Source organism: Hippocampus bargibanti, linkage group LG03 (assembly GCF_051943395.1).
Source record: "Hippocampus bargibanti isolate YZ-2025 linkage group LG03, ASM5194339v1, whole genome shotgun sequence".
In the NCBI taxonomy this organism is placed as follows: Eukaryota; Metazoa; Chordata; class Actinopteri; order Syngnathiformes; family Syngnathidae; genus Hippocampus; species Hippocampus bargibanti.
In genome coordinates, this window is record NC_142736.1 from 23847693 (window position 1) to 23865803 (window position 18111).

Sequence of the window (18111 nt, forward strand, 5' to 3'; positions counted from 1 at the left end):
AAACTCTACCCACCCTGATGAAAACCGCAAAATATTAAGAGATACACCATTTCAAGCCTTTGTAAGTAAATCTAAATACAAGTTTTGTGAAGGAATTGATTTTATGAAACATAGTAAACCAACCCATACTGAATGTGATAAAATTAATGAAATGTGTCTTTACTTTAAAATGGTCACATAAGTGAACTCTTGCTTTGGAGCAGTTCGAGTCTAATTTAAATTACTGATGATCCCGGCAGCAATGGGATTTTTCCAAGCCAAACACACTTTTCACATTATGCTGAGTAAAAATAAATAACTAATTCAGCAGGACAAGTTTAGTTTTCTGTTTACCATTGGCACATAAGGGGGATTCAAAACAAGATTTTAAAAAAAAAATCTAATGTTGGAATTCTATACAGATATGCTGATATGTGTTCCTGACAACATCCTACTGAGTAGGATTCCTACTGACAGAGAAATGACAATGAAATCAAAGACAGAACAAAATTTGCTTTTGTGAGCTTGAAATGGTTTCTGAGTAGACAAAGTAGCACCGATTTCCTTCCTTCAAATTATTTTTACAACGTTTCTATGACAATCATTGTGATCCCAATTTAGCGTGTATGCATTTCATATATATATTTGTAGTTTATTTTTATACTGTAAATGTACTGCTTCACTGGTCACTTATTTTCCTTGCATTGCACAGCCATACTCAAAAGCATGAAATAAATCTACGAACTGCACACAAGCAATGATGAGGTCGGCGGCAGATATAGCGGCTGAAGGAGATCGAGTTACCATTGGAAAGCAGATCAATGATAGGCGTCAGTCTTACCTGCCGCCAGGCCCCCAGGTGTCTTTTGGTCTTTCATTGTCATCTGTGTCAGCAGTCAATGTCCTGCATACAACCATTCACTTTAAAAATATACAGTTTATCTAGCACAATGTAAGCATGAAAACAGCTTGGCCAAGCAGTTAACCTCGGTATTTATAGTTGGCGTACAAATAGTGGTACGCGGTTTCCCTCTATTGGTCTGAGGAAGACTGTTGAAACTGTGCATAATGTTTATAATAGCTCAGTGTTTTAAGTCTATTAATGGGAAAGAAACAGGATTAATTTTGACAGATTTTAACCCTTCCTTCAATTCATAAGAGTTTGGTTGTATTTCACTTTGAAGTGGAAAACATTTGCTTTTTAAATGTTGAAGAATCAAGTGAATGAATTTCCTGCCACAATGAAAATGAAAGACAAAAATGTGTCGACTGTGTTAGTTAAAAACAGATGAACTTTTGTTTTTTTTTTGAGAGGGGGATCTCACATACCAAACACGGAAATCCATAATGCCACACCAGATCAAAAATACAGAAAGAAAAATGGGAAAATCATGAATAAATGAAATAAAAATAATGAAATACAAATCACAAAGACAGCCATTAACAAACTCAGTCTCAATGCAGACTGAAGACAAACATGTCTGAATGGATTCAAATTATATCATAAAATATAATGCATGTCTGTAGCGTTCTGTTACAGTTGGAAACATTGGCGATTGCTTATAATATTAACAGATAAGTGAGCCAGCCATTGTATGATGATTTTCATAAAAAACAAAGACGTACGTACACACACACACGCACACACACACACACACACACACACACACACACACACACACACACACACACACACACACACACACACACACACGCACACGCACACGCACACACACACACACACACACACACACACACACACACACACACAGTAATTACCTGGCAGTCTGAAAAAACTGGTGCACATACTGTACGTGTTTGTCTCATGGTAGATAATCAGTTAATTCCATGGAAATGTACGAAATTAATCATTGAATGAGACAAAACATATTAGGGAATAGTCGTGCCTTGAGGAGAAATGATAATGGAGTCAAAGTAGCCGCTGTTGTGCATTTCAAATTGCCACACTTGTATCTTAGTCTCTTCTCTCATGAAATGTGATGCAACTGTGAATAACTGAAATGTGGTTCTTATTTACTTTGATTTTCTTTGCGCTCTACCCACCATTTCATTTTTTTGACTAAACTACCAAAGAGTCCAACTGGGTTTTTTCTCAACTTTGCCTACCTGTGCTTGTAGAGGTAGAAGGCGAATCCCGACAGGATGAGGGCAAAGAAAGGAACCAAAATGGCGGCTGCCACAGAGCTGCTGTTCGTATAAGGATAAGATGGGTCTATCGCCGTGGTTACAGGGCCTAACATCATCAACAAATGCTGTATAAATCTCCAGCTCACGCTTTTTTTTTTCCACGATACAACAAGGTATTGCACACATTGTATGTTTGAAAACATCAAACTTAATTCATTATCAAATGTTATCGCACCTTGCCTTGTCAGATGGAATTTACCAAAGTCTTTACTGTGGATGTGCCCTTGGTAGACAAATGTTTTTTGGTCAGATTCTGCAGTCACCTGAATTAAGAACAGCAAAGATTGTGTTATGGCGTGACGCTGTGATTAGAAGTTCCAGCTGTACAAGACAACAATATATTCAGTACATAGCCATACCCTCTCATCAGGAAAGTGATTGTGGCCGTAAATGGCACATTATAAATTCTGGGAGGGGTGACTGATTTATTACATCATATTGTGTCATAAACTGGATTACAGTGCAATGCCCAACAATAAATTCACATTGCCTGGCGAGAGTTACATGAAATCATAACACAGCATGAACAGTATTTTTTTCTATCCAGCTAATATATGTTTAAGGTGAATTGTGGTCCATGCAACTTGCAAAGATGATCTTTTTTACATTTTTTATTCTTTTTAATTCATCGCATTACTCAATAAAATCACAATAGCACACTTTTATAGGACGGAATGAACCTGACTAAAATGATCCGGCAGCCTTAATAAAGTTTTATTGGACAGTGAAGGCGTGTGTAGTAATATTTCAATTTTAGTTGTTTGGGAGATGGGTGAGGGGTGTTAACCTCTTCAAGTCTCATGCAGTAAGACACATTTGACCGGTCCATTACCTAGTTATTTACTTATTCATGGGCAGATATTCACTAAAAAGTAAGGATGACTTAAAATATTGAACAAGTTCTTTCACATAAATAGGGGTAAAGTGAAAACCGGATTTAGAGCTCACATTTTCACATGTTCATTTGTGGCTTCCCTTGTTCGCATTCGCAAAGATGGTAACAAAGTTTTTTAGTAACCCGACACAAATCTCTTTCAGAAAAGATAATTAGAGTTCATTGTATGCTGTTGTAACGAGTTTGCATAATGTGACAGACAGAAGAAACGTTCAGAATATTAACACACTTTGTGAAGACTCAACGAAGGACACTTAGCTATCGTCACACCATAATATGCTTGGAGAGATCCAACTGCGGCTCATTTTGCTTTAATGGTGGACTCCCCAAGGATTGATCATCAGTCAATGGCCTTGATAAATAAGTAGCTACCCGAGAGTGTTCAGACTTTGTTTTCAACAAAAGATAATTGTCTTACATATCCATCCACGGCCCAGTTGTCATTCTTAAACTTGCTGTAGTAATGCTCTGTGGGGCCTTTGACTTGATAGACCTTTAGTAGAAGTTGGTTCTCCTCAGACTTATAAGTCCCTTTAGAAGACAGATAAAAGATGTGCTGTTAAAGATGCAACTAATGTTACAGCTCTTTGTTAAATAAATAAATAATTAAATAAATAAATAAAAACACTGTTTGATTGGATTGTTCCAGTCTGTAGCCGAATAAAATTTGAGCTGATTTTTTAAACACATTTTAATGACTTCAATCATCGCTGGAAATATTGGCCAGGAACTGTTCCATGGTGTGTGCGATCATATTTGCATTTAGAGCGGGGTAGTTGTGATGTGAACGTCAGGTTCAATGACTTGCAGGTTGGTTGTCAACCAGAAAGACAAGGAAGTGGGAAAAACACACACACGCTGATAGACAAAGAGAGCAAAGGAGACAGTTTGACATTTGCGACGCTCATATCCCAGCCAAACACCTGACAAAAAATAAAATGTCTGGGAATGAGAGATGTTTAGTGCCCAGACAAACCGCTCAACTTTTGTGTGCCAACATACTTTTTTTTTTTTAAATAGAATGTTTGAAAACGAGAAACTTTAGTCTCGTCTCCTCTTTTGTGAACAGGGATCAACGTCAAACTATAAACTGAAGAATGTCATTTTATGTTTTGTCATTTTACGTCAAGTTGGTTACAAAGCGGAGCATAATAGCGCTTTTGACTTGGACGCCTTAAATAACCTGACGTTTTATGAAGGCAGATATTATTTCAGTTTGAAGAGTTGAATGTTTGACAGCTCAGTCCTAAAAACTCATGAAACAAATCCATATCATGACAAAAGAGAAGGCATTACATCATTGCAATGTGAAAAAAATAAAAATAAAAAAACAACAACCACTGAAATTCCATTTAACAGGCAAAGCGGTGTCGAAAATCACAATTGAAATCTTCAGAGATTTGTAATGATGTCTTGTTTTTCTGTGCTAGATGAAAAACAGTCATGTCAAATTACATTTAATCCTGATCAAATCAAGACTTTGGAACACAAAGCATCTGCTTTTAGCCTGCTGCTACTTTTAGTGCATAGTCATGTCGGGTTTAAAATTTACTGCAGTTGTGATGCCCGAAAAAGTTTGCTATGAACAAAATTTAACAACACATTGACATTCTGGAATTGTGACATTTAAAATCAACTCATATATTCAGATTTTTGTGATGAAGGCGTATAAAAATCAAACGGAATATAATTCCTGACTTCCCTGCCCAGAATCTGAACGGGGCATTTTCAAAAGTGATCAACGTTGCTGTCCAAATCAGACCATTCCAAGCATTGATTATGCTGTAAAATTACAACAACAAGTGGATTTGTGGAGAGGCGCAAATCTGCCAGAAATGTTTATAGTTCCCAACAGGGACCATGCATATCACATCGCATCATATATTCAGCACATTAATGATCATGGCTGCAGGCTCCGCGATCTCAGAGAAAAGCCATTTTATTTCTGCTCTGTCTACTCTGATTGCTCCTATCAAGCATCGACCGACAATCAGTCAAGTGTGGCAAATGAGTGTGACTCAATGCACCATCTCTTAAACATTAACACCTCGAACATCCCCTCTTTTTCGCCATGGTGGATTTAACACATACAGTAGACAAGATAAGTGATGTTATTTTCTTTGAAATCTCAGGGACGAAAACAATGTTTTACCAAGAACATAGGTCAGACCAAAAGTACTTTCATTTCATCTTGATCAGGTTATGAACATGGCATCTTTCTATTTGGGTGCATGCATTAATGTTATCTCGCATAATAAATGAAGAGAATTGTCTTTTGGCCAAGGCATGCAGGGAAAATGGGAATTACAATTTCTTTTGGTTACCTGATAGTCTGATTGAGACACCACTGGTCTCCAGTAGGGTGACATTTACCCTTCCGCTGCTTGCATTGAACGCAGTCACTGTGAATGTGGTAGCCTGCCTTTTTCCCTGATATTCATAAAAACCTCTCCATTCCGAGTTGGGTGAGAAAACGTCCACTGGAACTGGGAGGAAGAAACAAGATGTCCGTTAGATTACTCTCAATTGGTCGAGTCAATCCATCTATTCATCTGTCATTGATATCCTGCTCGAAAAATACATTTTAATGTAGCTCTCATTATTCTCAGAGTGTGCCTCCTACTTATTTTTTCGACAAAAAGGTTACCATTAAAAATGCGAAGGCACCAATCAATCCTCCACTGCTTGAATCTAAACTATCAATCAGAAACAGTGCAAATACAAAACCGCAGAGATCGGCATTCGGGTCTGATAGAGTGTTTATGCACATTAGTAAACATATTACGTTATTTCATGTTTAGATTAGTAAACATATGTTATTTCATGTTTATCTTAGTACACATTATGATTATTGCACGTCTAATTTAGTTAAATAAAATTATCAAGTTTATTAGTTCAATAGTTGTCGCAACAGCAAATACAGTCTAAGACCCTCCCAACACAGAGTTGTTCATAACCGATTGGACGGGAAGATCGACTTGTCCGCAACTGATTGGACAACAGATCGCCACTGTGTATGTTCAAAAACTTGTCAGAGCGGGAGCTCGTTCTCTTTGTTTCCTATCTTTGTCCGTGTGCTCATGTCTTTGCCCCGACCGAGACGAGAAGTGCCTTTTTCTGTCTCATTAGAGTAAAGTGGTTTTTTGTTCACCATCTATCGTCGTTGCTGATATTTTTATCACTGAACTTCTGACGAAACCGAACCAGGAAAGACGAACAAGAATTTAATTCGAACAGGGTCCCTTCAGTACACCAAACGATTCTTTCTCCTCCGTCTCCCTTCAGGTGCATATATGGAGAACAACAAGCTTACTTCAAAACAACATTGTGTTGCTTACTTTTGCAACCTTTTTTTGAAAACTTTTTAACTTATTGACATGGCATGAACCTGCATATAAATCACTTGCAGGATAAATCACCGCCAGACTATGAAATGTGCATCTGAAGCTTTCTACATGTTCACTTCTTGTGTATGCTATACAGCTAAAAAATGAACCAAAACTTTAACAATAAGAAAAGTGCAGGTACAATAACCATTATAGGGTTGTGTTGAACACTTTGGCCCTGTTTTTACCTTGAATTTTGTTCTTCTGGATGTCGCTCTCTCCTCTGCCTTTGGGATTGACTTTAACTCCAACTGCAATGTAAACATAATTTGGGTGAGTTGATTTGTGGTGAAAGCAATTCCATGTGTCTCGAGAGAGTCAAATGATTGATAACGGTGAAACTTATGTTTGTGAATGATTGCCTTGTCAATTTGTAGCACCGTTTGTCGTTAAGGGAGTTTTCTTCATGAAAGGGAACGAAAGTACAAAACAACATCTTGTGTAGAACAGCATAAGTTCTTTTGCAGTTATTTAGCTTTGGGAAAATTGGTCAGGAAAAACAAAGTTTTCCAAAACTATTCATTCATTCATCAATTCATCCATTTTCTGAACTGCTCTATCCTCACAAGGGTGGCGAGACGTGCTGAATCCTATCCTAGTTTTCTGCAGGCCTATACTTTGAACTGGTTGCAGGCTGATCGCAGGGCACATATACAGTAGATGAAAAAACCTCCGCACACACACACTCAAACCAGAGTACCCGGAGTAAACACAAATAGGCACGGAGAGAACATACAAGCTTCACAAAGGAAGGCCCGAGCCAGAATTAAACACTGCACACATTCTATGCTGCTATTTGAATACCTTTACACAGGGGTGGTTTTCCCGACCATCTTCCATCACTTTTACATGTTCGGTGTTCTGATCCTCCGGCCAGATAGAAACCATCTTGACAGGCGTAGATAAGCGTATATCCCAAAGTTGGCAGGTCCATCGAGTGAATGTCCACATTACTGGGTGTCTCAGGTTGTCGGCACGAGTGTGCTGAGTAAGGATGAGAGTGAAAGGAAACCTTTTTAATGGTTTTTATATTTAAAATGGATTTTTCAAAACCATGCCAGCAACTCACCAACACATTCTGGCTGTGTTCCACTCCAGGTGAGGTTTTCTAAACACATTCTTGTGGTGGAACCAAGAATGTGGTAGCTCTTACGGCACTTAAATGAAATTTTACTTCCAACCTAAAATGGTGATAGGGGTGTAAATTGATCAGTAACTCAAATCTTGTCATTGTTTTTCTCTGTATACAGTAGTCAGTACATGAACTTCGAATATATGTTCAATGAAGTTGAACTAAGTTGATGAGTAAATATATAAAATATAGCGCAATGTTTTCCCTGACCTGAAGGCCCAAAGCCTGGACTGGGATACCGTATGATGGAGTTCCTGGGTCACGGCAGCTGTTGAAAGCAGGATCTACACCAACACACACACACACAAACACATTTTAAATTCCTCTTTTGAGGATGTCGGGAATGGTATAACAAATGCCAACAGCTTTCCTTCTTTATATTAAACTGGTAAATGTATCTTTCTTTTTGCACTGGTGGTGAATGCGTATATGAAAAAAAAGTAAGTTCTTCAAAAGAAACAAAAACAGTCTGCTTTACTAACTCTTCAAATAAATCTAATGGTTCTATTCAAACGGTATGCTGGTAAGCTAAAGTGATAAATCAGGGATATTACCTATACAGGCTGGTTGTTGGCCACTCCAAATGCCATCAGCCTGACAAACTCTGGAGGCGGAGCCAACTAACAAGTATGGAGTATGGCAGTAGAATCTGACCTCTGACCTATGGAGGAAAACACCCCAATCGCACAACATAAACAGGATGAGCAACAACCTATTTCATTGAGACTTTACTATATATCACTTTAAGTGTTTGGTTGTTCCATCCTGCCCTGCCTTATTCCACTTCAAAACGTATTTTGATGAGAGCTGCAACACCTTCGAGTCTTATTGTCCTATAAAAAGGCCAGTTGCCCTTTGTGCTTTACACACTGTCCCAATGAATGGCTTCCTACAGTAATGATCATAAAACAATGTAATAGTCATCATCAATATTTTTTACCACTGACCGGTAAGTGAAAATCCTCCCTTCCCGGAATCCGCCGCCAGGAGAGCCGGGATCACCACACAGCATTGCTGGACACACCAAAGAAGTCAAGATTTGAAAGTTAATGTTGGTTGTTGTTTAACTAATAATTGGAGTAAAAGCAAGCTGACGTACGGAGACATTGCGGTACTTCTCCGGTCCAAGTTCCATTCCCCTCACAGGTCAATAAAGCCGGCTGGGACATCTGATAACCATGGAAACAACTGTAGCTGACACTTGAGCCCCACGAATGTTCCGTTCCTTTTACTTCTCCATTTTGGACATGGGGGGGAGGTCCGCATTGGATCACTGAAACACACAGCACATTGAGCACATTGAGCCTCTTGTGTTGTTATGCAACATAGTTGCAGCCATTTTTTTTTTTTTTTTTTTGGTGATACCCCTCAATCCGCCGTAATAATATGTAATTTGTATAAAATATAGATTTGGGATTCATTCACCAGACTCATTTGTACACAGGTTTACTTGTTGTTGTTCAGGTTTTCACATAGCTCCTGAGGGGCTACGTATCCTAATTTGTTTTATAAACAACCAAGTCGAAGTGAACTGGCACAGACCAATTTTCATTCATTGGCCTATTGGTAAATTCTGGCTAGCACATGCAAGCATGTGATACGTGACCAAGGGACCTTTCTCATATTGTTGCACGTGGTTAATGCCCCACTTGTCTTCCTTTCTGACAATGTTTACAAGCTTAAAAAATAAATATTGAACAAGAGTATAATGAAAGAAGTAATTGTGTCACTCATTTGTCACACACTTGTCAGGAAACTTATCACAGGCAAACCTCACACCCGCACTAGACCAATTTTTTTTTAACATTGATGGGTCTATTTTCCGGGTCAGCACATCTGCCATAACTACCGGTACGCCATTTTGGCAGTCCGATCTCTCCCAATCAGGGAAGTAAGAGTGTCTTGGAATGTTGGAGAGACAATTATGTAAGCCAAACTTTATTTTGGTGAAAATTCATTCCAATTACCATACATCATCTTGGGAAAGATCATTAGCTATGTCGTGATTGACTGGTTAGCAGGTTCATCCACACACATGCACAAAATGTCATAACATGGTGAAAAATAAAAGAGTGTGCGCATGTATGAGTGTGCGTGTCCCTAACTCCCAAAGATAATAGTTGATCACCATCTGCAAGATCCCCGACTTCTAATAAAATCGCAGCAATTCCAATTCAACAAGTAGGCAGATGGTTTCACACTTGATTCGTAAACACACACTAGCTTGCATTCTATGTATACGTAAGCCATCCATGCTCACATATCCCATAATGTATCTGTTGCAATAGCGAGATCAGGAAACCAGTGCAAGGATATCAAACAATATCCCAACTGTTGTTAACCGACTAGCTACATTAAGACACACAACATTTGGGCATGTTCCTCTCCACTTGCTTTAATGGGCTATCCTACTTTCCCATCTCCCCACTTGTTTTTTTTTTCTTGTTTTTTGCTTCCTTCACCACCTTGCATTTTCACTCGACCAGTGGCTAACAGGAGTACACGTGTTATGAATTATAAAAGATACTAACCCTTGTTCTTTCAGTTAAATCATTAGAATGAGGCCCGGAAGCTCGAGGGTTCTGCGCAGTATCCATGCTGATCCCAGCACTGCACTTTTCTGGACCGAGATATCCGATGTTGTTCCCGGGATCTTTTGCAACCACTCGTCAAGTTTGGGGGTCACTGCCCCGAGTGCTCCGACCCCCACAGGCATGACTGTCACCTTTACTTTCCAGGCTCTCTCAAGCTCTGAACCCTTGGTATTTCTCGATTTTCTCATGTTCCTTCTTTCTGATGTTTCCATCACTCGGGACCGCGACATCCACGACAACGGCTTTCCTTTGCCCTTTATCTATGTTCATCAAGGTGCTCTGGTTCTCCAGCACCTGACACAGACCTTGTTTGGCCGGGCAACGTCTGAGCTGGCATGTCATTCCATTTATTGTCTCTCATCATTGTATGAGGTAGGCATTAGCGTGAAGGGTCTTGCCCAAGGACCCACACTGGATGATTTGTGCTCATTTTTCTCTGCCCCAAGCGGGATTCGAATATATATATATATATATATATATATCGTCCAGAGCGGGACGCGAACCGGCGACCTCTGCACTGTGAAGCTGAATCATCCATATTTCAGAAATAAATAAATACAGAAATAACTGCAAGTAAATGAGTATGAAAACAACAAAACATATGACGTTGCTAACAGGGTGGATAATGGCAGAATGGACATTTGTGGCTAATGTTAACAATTAATAGAGCACATGATCAACAATATCCGAGCATCATGATTCAATTAGCAAGCGACCGACTACACACAGCAATGTCTCAAGAAAATACCTGTACAAACTCAAGTCTTTACAACCTTTTTCTCTGATAGCAAGACGAAATCAGTTATGCAAAAAAAAAAAAAATAAATAAAAGAAAACGCTGTGAAAGTAATAGACAAAGATGGGCATTCTGTCCTTGGGATCCTTTTGCCTCCAGCCCATTTTAAGCACATTCCCCTTCAGCCCTTCTTCTCACCGGTCCTTCTCCCATAAAGTTTTGCTTGAATTTTAATGGTCTCACATTGCTCTCATTCTCTTCATCTCTCAAATTATTGCCTCTCTCCTGCTCCTCCCGACACCCACCCCTTCCTTGATGCCTTTCAACCATATTTTTCTTGATATAAGCCAGCCAGTCAACATATTTTATAGAATAATCCCTATCGTATTGTGTATTTACAGGTTTGGGGGCAGGTATTGATTTACCCCTTCTGTTTTATCCACAATATGCTTTCTCCCTTACTCACTTCCCTGTAACGCTCTCGCTGATGGCACATCACCATCACTTATTTTTCCTTTTTTTTCTCTCCCCGCCTCGAGTGTCATGTTTCTTCAAGACACTTTTTCCACTCCAAAATCCTGCATCACTGGCAACAACAAAGTTGCCTATTTTAGCATGGCCCAAGATAAAAAGAGAAGAAATATGGTGGCTGAAGGATGACCGCACATTAGCAACTACCAATCATAGGAAATGAGTTTAATATCAAATGAGAGGAGGATATCAACCCCATTTGAATACAGCTAATTTGCATGTACACCACAACGGAGAAAACGGCCGGTTCTAAATGGCAGTGTTGACCATAAAAAAAGACAGGCATGATTTGAAAATCTGAACAGGACAATTTCTTTGAAATGTATTTTTTTTTAGACCCTTGTAGTGTTTTTCTCCTGGGAAACTTTCAGGATATTCATTTAAATAATTTTTAGATTTATTTTATACTTGTTTGCCAAGCAACAGATTGACACCAAATCTACACTTGATCAATTTTCGTTAAAAAAAGTATGTTTGTATTGTGAGTCACTTTCATGATATTCTATGGGGGGGAAAAATCAGCTGGCCCTTGGCATAGGGCAATCGCAGTGGTGGGCGATCAGGGCCTGCAAGGCCATCTCTGCTGGCCTAAAAATATCTGAATCACAGAGTAATATGAATTATATTTTATCTATGAATTCTGATTAAATAATTACAAATTATCATTCAGCTTCTTTTCATTGCTTTTCCCCTGCTGTGCTCCGGATGTTGTTTCGTATTTAAGCATTTAACCAATCACACTTCAGCCATCATTTGGTACCAGGGTCAGAAAACTACCTGACACCTCCACAATCAGTTCTGCAGGCTCTGTAGCATAAAAATCACTGGCGATGAAACAGCTGCTTGAACTAATCAGAGCTCGAGTTGGCAAACTAAGGCCTGCTCGAAGGCGCTGGTAACGTCAGAGTATTCACAAATTATGATTGGTTTGTCACACATAGTATCACTGGCCGCTAGTGAAAACTGGCTCGAGCTAGCACACTGCATTTTTGTGTTGTCCGAATAGCGTTTTTTTTTAACCCACAATGGCTGAAGGAGGGGTATAAATGGACTTGGTTGCAGATATTGTGAATGTCATTTTCAAGATGAACCTGTCAAGAATAGATGGACATCATTAAGGTTGAAAAGCTCCAAAGCTAGGAAGAATTAGCCAATAATATTGCAATTTTATGAGGTTATCATGAATCCACAAGTTCATAGTAAAAATTTGAACAGCTAAATGACAGTATTTCTTAAGTTTCATCAAATCATATGTTATTTCCTGCCCGATGCAACCCTATGTGTAGCAATATCACACCACACTCACAGCTGTGGAGTGATTCAGACGTAGCACTACTGAAAGCCGAGGAGTGACATGCACGGCCCGCCTCTGGGCAATGGTCTTAGTTATTGAATGTTCTTGATTGCCACACCCCTTCCTCCCTTTAATTCAAAAAACACTTCACTTACTGTGTTCATTTTCATGTTTTCATCAAAACTCCCATATGATTGATTTTGCTCGTCAGGACACATGTTGAAAATAACTTTTAGAGATTCTTCCTTAATCCCTTAGGGGGAAAGTCTCGGGATGACGGAGGAACGCACGCACATACAGCGACGCACATGCACAAAATGTGGAGGGGGTTAGACGGTGCTGTCATGGGAACAGTTGGGGGTTAGATTCTTCACTTCAGAACAACTATGAGTCGCAAAAAAGGGCTGTTGAATGGCAAAGCTGCTCCTACCCCATCTGCGAACGCATATGAGGAAATGGTATCTCCAAAACGGGATCAAATAAAACCCTGTGATTTGTTTGAAAAGCTTTTTACTTCCCCTAGCGGACTCTTTTTGCCCATTCTTCCGCGACCCCTCTAATTTTCCTTTTTTCAATTTCCAGCCTCTCTCTCATTTTCAATCACCTACAGTATCTCCTGCTTCTCTGCTTCCTCTCTCTGTGCATCTTCTCTCTGCTGGCTTTCCTAGCTTTTTCATCTCAGTTCAAAGGCACAGCAACCACAGGACCCAGCTGGATATTTTGTGTTTGCGGGATGAAATGTTAGAGGGAGTTTGAGGAAACATTCCATTTTATGTTGTTGAGAACTGTAGTACAAACTCTAAATATGGACTCTTGTAAAATGTTGGGACCAATAATTCATTTTGGTTTTCTTCCTTGGACGACAAACATTCCTCCTGAAATGAAGGATTATTTAACGCTATTGTTATTTCCAGGACGAAAATGTAATCTTGCCTTGGGCCGTGTTACCTTATTTTACTAGCCCAAAGAGAAAACGTCTTCTCGAGAGTTTTATTATGACACTTTTATGTCTTGATATCAATGCCGAATCTCAACACTGTTTTGATATTGATCCCAAATCTACTTTGTTAATTTGTATACCTGAATCATAACATATATGAAAAATAGATTAGTTTGATAAAACATAAAGTAAATCATTTACATGTATTTATAGGGGAGGGTTAGAATTTCGTTGAAGTCCAACCTTAATGATTGTTGTCAGACAGTTTCAGCACCAAAAATACAAATGTAATATTTTCACACCGCATGATAAATCTGAAATGGATTTGTGGGAAAATGTCTGCCTCTTGAGCATTGTGTCGATGGTCCTTGCTCGTAACAGGCTCATCATGGACAAACTGAATGGATATTTAAAATATTGATAAATAGTTAAAATCATCTCGAAAATGTGCGTTATGTATCCAAGTCAGACTGCCAGCACAAGAGATAAATTAAGAAAATAATGTTGAGTGGCACTTGCGTTGACATTGTTGTCAACCAAATCAAGTAAACGGTGCAGGACCTGATTGGAATTTAAAGTTTAGGAATAATAATAATAACAATACATTTAATTTACAAGCGCCTTTCTGAACACCCAAGGACACTTTACACTAAAAACAATACATAAAACAATAAATAATAATAATAAAACAGCAGTGAACAGTAGTTCACTTTCAGTTGCTAATGAGTGTGCTTTGAATCATCTTAAGAGTATGATTTCATTGCAATGCGTTTTGCAGTGCATTTATCTGCATCAACCCAGGATATGTTTTCTTGAAATCATACTTTTTCCTCCCTTCAGAGTTCAGACAGTCCTATTATCACCTCATCTTTTGGCATCAAGGTAAATTACCTTTACAGCTGGGTTTGGTTTGATTCCACTGTCCATCTTTAGTGCAGTGTAAAACACTACGACCTGGTCCAGGTGGTTCCATCAGGTGACCCGGGTTGCAATGATATGCCACAGTGTGGTTGAAGGTGAAATCACGTCCCAAGTACACGCCATTGGGGATTGGCCCTGGGTCTCCACAAGTGATCACTGCAGGAGGTGGAAGAAGATTGATCAGCAATGAGCAGTCCTTCAATTTCTAATCTAATCTGGGGTTTTCCCAAACGTTTGGCTTTTTGATTCATATCACCAATAAATATCATGTATTGCTGATTCTTCATTCTTAGTTGGTATATTGAATTTGGTAACATGATATATTTCTGTAAATTGGGTCCTGGGTCGGCATCAAATTTTGCTTAGGTTCGTGTCATGGTGTCACGTAATCATCTTTGTATGTTTGTACTTGACTTTCTCCTACCAGTGCAATCTGGGGGTTGTCCTGTCCACGTCCCATTGGTTGTGCAGTGTCTGGTGGTCAATCCCGAAGTTTTGAATCCATCCCAGCATGCGTAAGCCACTGAACTGCCAAAGGTGATACCGTCACTGAAGACGATTCTGCCTTGGGCTGGGGTGCCAGGGTTGCCACATGACACAGCTGAGGAGTGAAGATTCCAAAAGGATGGTTAATCTTATTAATAATGTCCATGAGAGCAACACCTTCTTGCCCGGCACTCAAAGTCAATTGTGGTATTGTCTGCAATAATGGGATGAGCGCTGCAGTCAGATGGAGGAAAAAAAATGTCCTAGAGGAAGTGAGGCTAATTGATTAGTAAGGGTTGCTGGACAGATTCCCTGCACTGAAAAATATCCTGTAGTATTTTTGCAGCAAACTAAATTTGCATATTAAACTAACAATAGAACTCAAATATTTTAAGGGCATTGACAGGTTGCACATATACAGATGTGCTCATGTTGCAAAACAGTAGATCAAGGCATCAGCCAGAATGAGTTTTACTGCATTTAATTGTTGCAACTGTTTCGACAAGCTGTGCAAAATTGAAGTTCAAAATAATCTCACAACAAACATTGCTCTATTTCTTCTCCAGCGGCCTGCTGAGTGGCATCATCTGCTTGCTGCCGGGTAAGAAAATCCATTATGCCTGAATTAATTCGCGGCATGGTGATTTAAAACTATGAATTTGAAACAGAATATCGAGATTAATCAAATTCCATATGATAAAAAGAAAAATTGGGTCCATAAAATTCAGTTCATCACACACATTCATTTGATATTACTGATCGCTGACACTGAAAACAATTTGGAGTTTTAAACAAGGGTTCAAAGGTACAAATTTAGATGAAGCATGGAAAAGGCAACAGTGGAAACAATACATCTGACTGAGAATAGGAAAAACAACCAATGATTTATTTTGTTTATCTTACAGATTGAAAAAAAAAAGTTGTCATGCACTGTCATCTGCATCTGCCTGAAAATGGTCCACATTTTAGTATACAAGGAGTCCAAAGGGAATTTGAAATAGCACATTGCGGTATTCTGTTGAGCTGTTCTCCAAGTGGAAACAAATTTATTTCAGATGTTGTCTTGTCGTTGGACTGGCTAATTGGTTAATTTATGAAGAGTTTGTGCATAGACATAGTTAAAGTGATCTTGTTAGGCACGGGCTAAAGTTGCACATTCCTAATTTGGTGAATATGATGTTGATGATATCATTAAAAGAAAATATAAGTACTTTAGCTCTTCCATTTTACATTGTTCACCAAGACATTTAACACACTGTCGGAGGGGAGAAAAAAAGACACTTCCCTTTTCTGAATTCACTGCAGCGCTATGAGGACCTATTTTAGTTTCCTCTAAACTTCGAGGTGTTTACAAAGCGGCCTTTTGTTAGCGCAGATTCGGAAATCCATTGCAGTCACAAGCTGAAATCCTGTTTATCTAGGCCACACACGTGCATAAACAGCTCAGTAGTTTTCCTTCTGTTTCCCCACAAAATGCTTCACGAATTTGCAGCTTAAATGTCAAATGACATTTATTGTTGCAGTTTTAACCTCTGTTGCTTTGTCACAAGACTCTCTCGAAATTTTGTGCTCATTTAACAATAATATATGCAACTGGAAGTAGAAGCTGACAGCGACCAACGTACCAAGCAAGCTGGATGGCATTAATATTATTTAAGTAGTGATTAAGTTGCTCAACTTGAGAGGCTAAGCTGATTTCTTTCAGAATAATGGAGTCCATAATTTAAGAGGGCAAAGAGGTTCAACACAAAATTTGCACTCTCTCATATTTTGGTTTTGACCAATTTTTTCGAAAGGTTGACAAGGTTAATTTGCCCAAAGACTTGCTTGGTTCAGAGACCCACCCTTAACCTCAGACAAAACAAAAGAAATAAAAGATAAATTATACAAACGTATATACCGGTCATATCCCACAAAACAAGATGAATTAATTTGGTGAACTTTAATCTTAAGTATTTTCATAAAAACAAAGTTGGGGTTGTGCATTTTATATCTGTAGTCTATGATTGACACTGACCCTTCAGTGTGGACTCCATTTATTTTATTTTATTTTTTTGCCCAAGGTCAGCAAGTAAAGGCTCCAACTCACCTGCAACCTCATCAGGACAAGTGGTATTGAAAAGGATTAATGGATCTATCTTTGGAGACTCTTGTTAAATGCTTGACTGGATATGGGAAGAAAATGCGGGGCTGGCAAAGAAAATGGTTGCAGAGGAGTTGTGTGCAAATAAAAAAATGTAACTTGCTGAAAACAACCCCGCCCCTGAGGAGTTACAGGATTTCACATCACTGCAGTACCATCACTGTGAACGCTTGTTGTCGGGCCCGCTCACCTTGACACACGGGCTGCGTTCCACTCCAGGTGCCGTTGTGAAGGCACGTCCTCTCAGAGGAGCCAATCAGATTGTATCCCGCCTCGCAGCTGAAACGTAGCAAGCTCTTGGTTTTAAACTCTTCCCCTCCTAAACGGGTACCGTGGGGAGGAACTCCCGTATCACCGCACATTCCCGGACTCAGACCTTAAGTGAGAAAGAGATAGCTGGCGTTAATGACCCCTGCAGTAACAGCTTGGGAAGTTGCACCCACACATACGAGGGAGAATGGTGAAAGAAATGCACAGGCAACATGTAGAAAGATGCAAAAAATGCTTACATTACGGTAAGTATTGTATTTATGTTATGTTGTGAATGGACAGGCATTGGCATGATGTGACAATTGTGAGGTATGTATATATATATATATATATATATATATATATATATATATATATATATATATATATATATATATATATATATATATATATATATATATATATATAAACAATAATAAATAAACTACAATAAAATATAAATAAAAATAACCAAAAAAATTAGAAATAATTGTACAAAATAATAACAAAATACAATACATACAATGCATATTGATTTTCATGTAATAATAATAATACATTTTACTTTCAAGCACCTTTCAAAGCTTTCAAGGACACGTTACAGTCACAGACAAGCA

At 38.8% G+C, this 18111-nt stretch overlaps 1 protein-coding gene across 1 annotated transcript in view; it reads right to left on the minus strand.

Moving 5' to 3' along the window:
- Positions 1-18111, minus strand: part of csmd1a (CUB and Sushi multiple domains 1a) — a 379749-nt gene that overhangs the window by 6458 nt on the left and 355180 nt on the right. Inside the window, exons 60-74 of the mRNA XM_088992707.1 lie at positions 17436-17621; positions 15041-15217; positions 14587-14772; positions 8700-8873; positions 8548-8614; positions 8155-8261; positions 7811-7884; positions 7538-7649; positions 7273-7452; positions 6657-6719; positions 5407-5568; positions 3501-3613; positions 2363-2450; positions 2107-2233; positions 821-883 (exon numbers count right to left, since the gene is read on the minus strand). Coding sequence (XP_088848833.1) covers positions 821-883; positions 2107-2233; positions 2363-2450; positions 3501-3613; positions 5407-5568; positions 6657-6719; positions 7273-7452; positions 7538-7649; positions 7811-7884; positions 8155-8261; positions 8548-8614; positions 8700-8873; positions 14587-14772; positions 15041-15217; positions 17436-17621 — 1879 coding nt within the window. The remainder of the gene's footprint in view (positions 1-820; positions 884-2106; positions 2234-2362; positions 2451-3500; positions 3614-5406; positions 5569-6656; positions 6720-7272; positions 7453-7537; positions 7650-7810; positions 7885-8154; positions 8262-8547; positions 8615-8699; positions 8874-14586; positions 14773-15040; positions 15218-17435; positions 17622-18111) is intronic.